This window comes from Opisthorchis viverrini (genome assembly GCF_000715545.1).
Source record: "Opisthorchis viverrini unplaced genomic scaffold opera_v5_212, whole genome shotgun sequence".
In the NCBI taxonomy this organism is placed as follows: domain Eukaryota; kingdom Metazoa; phylum Platyhelminthes; class Trematoda; order Opisthorchiida; family Opisthorchiidae; genus Opisthorchis; species Opisthorchis viverrini.
In genome coordinates this window covers 893579-902186 of record NW_008751870.1, presented here as the reverse complement: position 1 = coordinate 902186, position 8608 = coordinate 893579, and the positions used below count along the sequence as shown (strand labels likewise).

Here is an 8608-nt window from a genome sequence, read left to right as displayed (position 1 = left end):
GATGTCAGTGGCGTTCTTGTTGTCAGTTTCTGTCCAGATTACCTGAGTGAATGTCTGGAGATGTAGGCACCTCGGAATGATTGTGTTAAGCTAGCACTAAGTCCCTCCCCCATCCACCCTTACCCTTTTCTTTACAATAAGGCTTTCTAGTAAGTCATGGTTGTACGGCAGTGAAGCATCGGTGTTGAACACTGAGGTCATGCTGTCGATGATGATGATAGTAGACGTGCTGTTCGACTGACCGAAAGAGACATGCAGTGTTTCCTTCAACCAGTAAAGTAGACAGTCAAACTAAAGACGAATAACACCAACAGTGTGGCTCAGTCAACACTTCGCGAAATAGGCTTCAACCAGACAACCTTCACTAAAACATGGCCTTCATGTTAGTCCCGTCAAGACAACTGATTTATACGAGGAACAGTTTCACCGTTGGTGGCATTCCACGTTTCGACAGCAAAAGCCTAACAAGAATGATCACCAGGATTTCTTAGAGTAACCCGTTGATTGTATATTTACAATACGGTAGGCACACCTCACCTCTTTGTCGGGAGGTCGCATGATCCATCGTTCACCGTAGGTTAGGCTTGTTGTCCTATGACCCTATCGCCTGACACAAAGCCCCAGGTAATCTTACTTCATCTTTCACACAAGGGACCGAATAATAATCGTAATTTAGCATCCACACTACCTCAGAACCTAGTGTGGAGAATTGTTTCTATGGGTGCTTGCAGCACTAATTACAGAGATGTTTGGAAACATGGAACATGGGTCCTTGTTAAAAACAGGCATTGAATTTTCACTTTTCGATCGTCTTTCGGTCAAAAACTCAATCTAACACAAATTTATTACGATAAGCGCTATGTACTGCTAGCACACTCGACATGCGACATTTCCTAGTGTGTTAAGTTTTGGGGAATGGAGAAAGCTTTAAGTGCGTCTCTTCGGTATATTCCTCCGTAGAGAACCTTTCGTCCGGTTCTAGATTTCCCAAAGGATGACTGTGGGTTGTAATTTTACTTAGTAACCTTCCATTCTTTTCGAAAAGGGTGAAGTATTCTCATTTAACCTTTGGCTAACTGATTGGGAGTTCGGATAACTGTTACTGTTTAATATTTCGTTTGGTTTTACGGCTCGACAATCTTTGAAGTGGATAACTACAGTCATTACACCCACAGTCCCGGCAATGATTTTTTCGGACAGTAGTAAACCAATGAGCCTCAAAATAGTCGACGAAATTTTCTCAGCTATCGAATTGGCATGAAATTAGACATGTAGAAAATACATTTACATTCATTATAAGTGTAAAAAAAGGAAATGGTATACAGGTCGACAAGACATCGAGACCGCTGGATTAAGGCATAATCAACCTAATCCGTCGCAACAGAGAATAACAACCCGGATAGGACCATTCCTTCCGTTTTACAATTGTGTATAATCATTTACGTGATTTGCGTCTAGGTTCACGCACAATTGTGATACATTAGCTGAGGTGAACAGTCACAGAAAACAAGCTCAGTTTACTACCTCCGTTCTTATTTTGGTGACATCCTTCCGTCACTTGAAACAACCCAAAGACCCATGCGTGCTAAAGTAGTTTCAGCAGTACTTGAGGTATGGCGCGAGGCTTGTGAGAGCCGGAACAAGGTATCTTCTTTGCAATCAGTGTCGGCTGCCTAAGCATCGTTGGCGAATTCCGTGCGGAGACAGTCAACCTGATACCAAACAAGTGTTGCACTATTTAACAGGCCTTCAACTTGAACGACCGACCCACAATACTATTCGAATGGGAACCGAATGACGGCCAGATTAAGCGGTGCGTAAAGGAAATCCTTGGGAAGACCTGAAGTGTGGCAAACACAGACCAGAAGGATGATCTTGAGCCGAATGTGGACACGACTGTCCCCTAGTTCTCTCTGGTGTATTGCGCGAAAGTGCAGTACTGTCAGTGAATTGAACAAATTCTCTAGATGAACATTGAAAACACCAAACGCTTCATAAACAAAATTGATGTATTTACAGGGAAAATGGTTCAAAGTGTGCATTGAGGTGGTCAAACAGTGCAGCTTCCACGTCTTTCGAGAATGTCTCCTGTGTGCACGGGTCGATTTTGTCCCAGATAGCGTCAAGTTCTGGCGGTAAACTCAGGCTGAGAAAGACGGGACAACGGAACCGCCTGGTAACTTTCCGAGAAAGATTCTCCTCGTTCAGGCCCAAAGAACTCCCCGGCAGTGAACCAGATGACGCCCCATAAACTTTGCTACTGTTCAATGAATCTGGGTTGCCTGGTGATGGTACACACATAGAAAGACCTGATCAACTTTTCAAATGGTGTTGTAAATTACACTTACCAGAAAAATGACCATCTTCACCTCCGATCCAAACTAACAGGGAGCCATTTAGACGTAAGGTATAGAACTTCAGACGAGTTCGTAACTTTTTAAAATCTTTCGATGTCTCATGCCAAACAAATGGGCAGCTCGATGAAACCTACGAAGAACAAAAATAGATGACTATAAGTGTAAATACGGTTGCGACAAACAGATTGAGTGACACAGATGATAGACTACTAACAGGGTGCTTCCGGCAGCTAACGAAGTGAAGCGCCATGCTGCACCTTGACTGCAGGAAGTCAATTTTGTGATAACTGAAGAGCAACATATATGTAGCTGAGGATGCTGAATAAGCCCGTACCTGCACTGTTCATTAGGTAGCTTTTCTAACAGAACATGTCTTTAGCCGGTTGAGCATACCACGCGGTAGGGCTTTGTCCTCAAGTCCTTATGAGATATCTTCAGGTTCCAAGATGTGCAACCCGAGGTATCATGGCTTCGGTGTTGCAGTGAGCTACAGACTACAAACTGCACCCAGTTTTCCAAGGCCCGACTATGTGAAAGGGGCAAACAGGGAACGGTCTGACAGAGTGTTGAGTCCCCGTACTGCGAGAAATTGTGGCGGTAGAATGAGAAGCAGACGCTGTTTTCTTATGGGTCCTCTGATGATGAAACCTTGATATCAGGCGACTGGGAACGTGGGGTTCCATCCAGTAAACAGGACGTCGAGAAATTTGTAGCAGAGGTTAACTCAGAGTCACCTACGAATCGGTCTAGAAAAGGCGAACCGCTGCCCATGGAATGAACGGCATGCATGTTGCTCACCATGCCATATCGCCAGGGTTCAGTCTGCCGAAAATAAAAATACATAAGTTAAGTGGGAATCCGGCGAAATTTCGGAATTTTATGAAGGCGTTCTAAATGAGCATGTGACCGACTCTTTGGTGACAACAATAAGCTTATATATCTTATCCATTATTGGTGCGGGGAAGCGAAAGAGACTATCGAACACTGCGTGTTCCTTCATGGAAAGGCAGGCTATCAAAAGGCCATAGATACCATCAGAACGCATTTCAGCAGGCCACACGACAGTGTACACTTGTTCATGAACGAGCTACTCGTTGGAGGGCCCATTGTTCCTAAAGACGCCGATACCTTACGAAAACTTATTAGGAAAATGGCTCACTAAGATTGAGAGATGCATGGAGAGACGGTGGTGACGGCAGGGAAGCATCAGTGGCAACACTGATGCTGCTGTCCTTGACGATGATGATGGAGAGACGTATTACACAGCGGATTTAATCTGCTCAGCAAATCTCAAGCGTATAGTGGAACGTCTACCTCGGCATTTTCAACTAAGGTAGGCCGAAGCTGCAAACGACATACTGCGTTCTGGATCACAGCTGGAATTTGATTATACAGTATCCATTCTTGACGGAAGTGCACCCATTACTTCAAATTGCTACGGTATTATTGCCAGCCCAAGATATTTTAATTAGATAGACAAAGTAGGTTTACAACGCCCACCTAGAAAGGCCGCTTCAACGACGTAGCTATGAAAGCGAGTAAAGCTTGTGATTACTATTTGCAGACTCATAACCTTTCAGACTGTGAGGTGTCTAGCACCCCGCCTCAAGTCAAGAAGCTGAGTAGACCAAAAGGCCTCAAGTTATGCTTCAATTACCTAGAGCCTAACCGTATAGTATTTTACTGTCGCGCCCCTACACGTTGCGACGTCTCGAATTGCAGCCAACGACATCACCGTCTGCTTCACGACACACGACTGACAGTAAGGAAGGCTACGAAAAATGCCACCGTTAACTCAACGGTAGTTGGGGGACCCCAGAGGTATCTTGGATCCGTAGCCAAAGAGCCAAAGGGGACTGTATTAGCTCATGATCTGTTGGATAAGTGTTCCGACACCACCCTACTAACGGCCAACGTGACAGAGCAGCATGGGGTAGAAGGGGAAGCGACCCGCATAGAAGCATTACCGGTAAATGGCTCCGACATCAAAGATACCGTGCAGTCAGCTTTGTCATATACCCTTTGCTTGACGGATATTTTGTGGACGCCAACTGTAACTACACTATCGGATCACTTCCTATCGCCAGGGCTACGATTCCGGATGATTTGTTGCTGAGCAAGCGGGTGCACCTTGTGAATGTCCAGCCTGCACGAATTCTCGGAAATGACATCTCGATTTCCCTGGGAACAAGTGTCCCAAAGGCCCACTGGGTTACCAAGCAACGCTTGGGTTTCCTGAAACATCCCTACGCAAATTTGACAGGCTTGGAGTGGGCTGTTTTCGGACTATCCCTGTCTGCTGGAACCACAGATGTCTATCATCTTAAGGTGCATCCATTAGGAGCCACTTCTTCTCCGTTATACGCTGCTTTTGCTCTGTGTAGGGTTGCTGATGACAACAGAAATGTTTCCGAAGAAAGGATAGTTTCTGCAGCACACAAAAACCTTTATGTAAATGATTGTCTCATATCAGTGGAATCTGTAGATATAGTCAAGAAACGCGTTCGTGAACTCTATTTGATTTCGAGTCCGGGCGGAGGTCGTTTGCATAAGTGCTTAAGCAACCGTCCGGAAGTCTTGAATATCATCAGTAAGCATTCGAGTTGACTTCGACACTTCAGATTCAAATTCGCGCAAGATAGTGGGTTTGTGCTGGTCTAACAAAACTTAATGCTTCCGAAACAAGGTCGACTTGCCAGAACGCCCAGCGTCCAAACGTGACATACTTTCTTGCAACGCTTCACTTTACGACCCCTTCGGATTGGTGGCCCCACTTCTATTTCAGCACAAACGATTATTACGATGTGCAAGAGGAAATGTGGCTGGGACGAACGCATCGATATAGCCATTGAATGTTTGTGGGACTGTTGATAGTGCGACATACAAATAGGCGAGGCGTTAGAAATACCTCAATGCATCATGCAAAGAAGTCAACTGCACCTAAACACACAGGACTTTACAAACCTCTTTTGACACCAAATCTACCTCTGATTTACTGACCGGAAGGTCCGTGCTTCCAATCCGACCTCCGCCACTCGCCTTCCTGTCTAGGCTTGGGCAACCTGGTAGTATCTCAGCCCTTGTGCTTCCTTCGGGTGACATGGCAGCTAGGCACCGAAAGGGTGCTATAGCTGAACGCTTTCGCTTTCTGGGATTCTCCCAGAGTTGAAGACGGTATTGGATAAACATGTATGTCCTGTGAGGCAGTTGGGAAATACATCGGTGATGATGGCATCCGCTAAGGGTAATACGAAGAAATTTACAGCCGGCGAGGAATCACTGTCTGGTGATGATAAGAGTGCAGTTTCTCTTGGATGTGTCATCTGATGATCTCCCTCTTTTCGCGCCAGAGACCAGAGAAGCATCGGTCATAATGGGTATTCCCAAATTCTTAACCTGGAACTGTTACTTTCAACGTTTCTTCCAGGTTGTTAATCAGCTCCATGCAATCTTCTGGACAACGAGCGTCCACCTTTCTGGGGTTTCCCTAAAAGTCAAATTCAGCTGTTGCATCAACTGCATTAGAAAATGAAAGTAACGGCAATGAGCCAGAGTATGACCAAGTGCCATGGAAAGCTGAGGGTTCTGTACAAAAGGAAGAATCTTCCAGTGAAGATAATAAAGATGAAGATGAACTAGATAAGAGCGTTGTGTCAGAAGAGGCTACAAAGGATTTCAGTGAAGAGATACTGGTGGGAAACTTGCAAAAAAGGGTAACACAACCCCATTTAAGAAAATAACTTAGTTGACATAGTATTTTTCACTTGAAATACGGTTCTTATCCATTATCTCGAAAGGCGTTGCCTGACCGCTTATTACTTGTCTACTGTACCTGCTCACATTAACTCCGTTTTTGCACAGCTGAGACCCTATGTTCGGATTCTTTTGGTAAGCTAAAAACTATCGCCATGTAACTGCTCCAACCCAGCTGAGACCCTATGTTCGGATTCTTTTGGTAAGCTAAAAACTATCGCCATGTAATTGCCTGCTCCAACCAGCCCAATGGCTAGCGTCCCTGCTAGGTACCTAGGTGACAAAGTCCTTGTCTTCCCAAAGTTAGGCACTTACTCCGGCCCAGCTAGTTCTTGATTCCTAGGTCATCAAACAATTCCACCCTCTTAGCTTGCTTTCATCCCCTTTAATTTTTTCCTATTGAACGCTACTTTATCTGATGCCCCCTGGCACTCACCAGACACTACTGCTCTCATCCTAATCCTTCCAGATTCTCCTCTTCCTAAGCTTTAAACTCTGACTGTTGCCAAAACGCCCCGTACAACTGTTATTCATTCAACCTGGCTTGTCTCCGGTCTACATTCACATGGTACTCCAACTGAAGGGAAATCATCCGTGACCCTGCGTTGGCCTGATTCTGTGTCAATCCCTTCGTCTAACCCAGATGGTATGGCACTGCTATACCCAGTGTGATGGCACTCCCGCAATTATTTTCTTCAGCATCTCGACCGCAAACTCTCGCCCACCCGAGTCTGCAACTGTAACTACGATCAAGTTTTTCACCTGGTTCTAACCGCCTCTGGGACGAGTTCATTCTGACCCGATGAAACTTTCGTTCGGATGTGACCAACCTGGTTTTCCGCTGCGATTTCGGCTTGCCTCCCATACACGGTGTTCGCCCTAGCAGTACACGCAGTCCAAAATAGTCGAGTTTTCCGGTTATATGACGGCTATATGACCGTCTGATAACCACCTTGCATGGTTAACGTGGTTATTTGCACCAACATAGCCGTCGAATAACCGTGTTTTCCGGTTAATGCTCCGTTAAATAACAGTCAAATAACCACGTTTTCCTGTTATTGAACGGTTGGACGGTGGTCGGACGATCAAATGGCCCTTATTAAACCATATGTCAACGGTAAATAATGGTGAAATCACCACCATATTACCGTAAATCGCTGTTATCAGACCTATTCTACTGCTACATGCATGTGATGGGAGTGTTGTTGACACAAATCAGTGATACCTAAAGCGCCATTCAGCGAGTATGTATAATTATACAGTCGAAAATGAGGTATTTATCGTGCGGGTACAATCAGTATGTGACGAACTAACAAGAAGTTGTGCACGAGGTTGTGGTAATAGCATCAGTCCGTGTTCTCCGTTTGTAACTCGGTAAGATAACCGTGTTATCCGGGTATTCGACGGCTAAATAACCTTCCACGATCGTTTAGCCCCATGCGCAATAGCACTATCTCTCAATCGAACCTATTCTTTGCACCTGACTTCCCTACAACAGTAGCACCAGTGAGTCTACTTGGTTTCAAGTTAAACCACAAATTCGAGACAAAACTTGCCATTTGCTTCCAATTCGAATTACTCTACCTCAATCCCCACCTTCGATTGTTGTGACTCTGGCCTTTCTACTGTAATATGCACGCTATGGCCGCACCAGGGGACAGTGATTCTCCGAAGGCGGGTGTTCACGACGATTTCTGTGGATGGAAAACAGAAATAAAGCTCATGAGCCAAAGCCCAGTAAGCAAGGTTGCACATCACCAATACTTACATACAAATCAGTCAAACTGACAGACACGGTACACTACACTACTCACCGCCCAAGGTCACATATGGCCTACAATGGTTCTAACAATTAGTTCACGAATTCACGGATCCACAGATTGATACGCAGGATCGAGGCCTTTGCCCAAGTTTACCGGGTCGCTTTTGTTCTTGTCGGTCAGTGGCTGTCGTTCACCTGAAGGGCACAAGTGAAAAAAAGGTGTAGCACCGCTCTTTATGTTCTCAGCGCGGGGCAGTATGCTTGCCAGCGCGAGGATTCGCATAAATTAATGTCTAATAGTGCTTTAAATTGGGTTCGAGAAGGAGCGTGAACAACCGCTGGAGGAAGGTCATTACACGCAGCCACTACCCGAAATGAGAAAAAATTTTGTCTAATGAATGTGTGTGCCCTGAGCCTGAAATATTTCTTGCTATGTCCCCGCCGGGTATCTGCTGGGTCAACGGTGAAAACCTGTTTGCCAAGTCTTGTTCACACAGGACGTAAGTAAGAATTAGGTCCCCTCGGAGGCGACGGTACTCCAGGGGAAATAGATCAAGCACCGCGAGACGCGTTTCGTAGTTCACGGATTTGAGGCCGGCAGCCATTCTAGTAGCGGCCCGCTGGATACGCTCAATGAGGGTGACGTCTTTCGTACGTCCTGAATAGACAAATTGCTTGGCGTACTCCAGAAGCGGTCTGACGTAGGCTCTATAGAGTATTTGGAAGTCCATGCGGG

The 8608-nt window shown here is 45.6% G+C and overlaps 1 protein-coding gene across 1 annotated transcript in view; it reads right to left on the bottom strand.

Annotated features, from left to right (window-relative positions):
* The window catches only part of T265_08363 (hypothetical protein), a gene marked incomplete at both ends in the record, with an annotated part of 5562 nt that extends 3261 nt beyond the window's left edge, over nucleotides 1–2301 (bottom strand). Inside the window, 3 exons of the mRNA XM_009174139.1 lie at nucleotides 124–291; nucleotides 538–592; nucleotides 2018–2301. Of these exons, the coding sequence (XP_009172403.1) occupies nucleotides 124–291; nucleotides 538–592; nucleotides 2018–2301 (507 nt within the window). The remainder of the gene's footprint in view (nucleotides 1–123; nucleotides 292–537; nucleotides 593–2017) is intronic.
* Between the last annotated feature and the right edge of the window lie 6307 nt (nucleotides 2302–8608).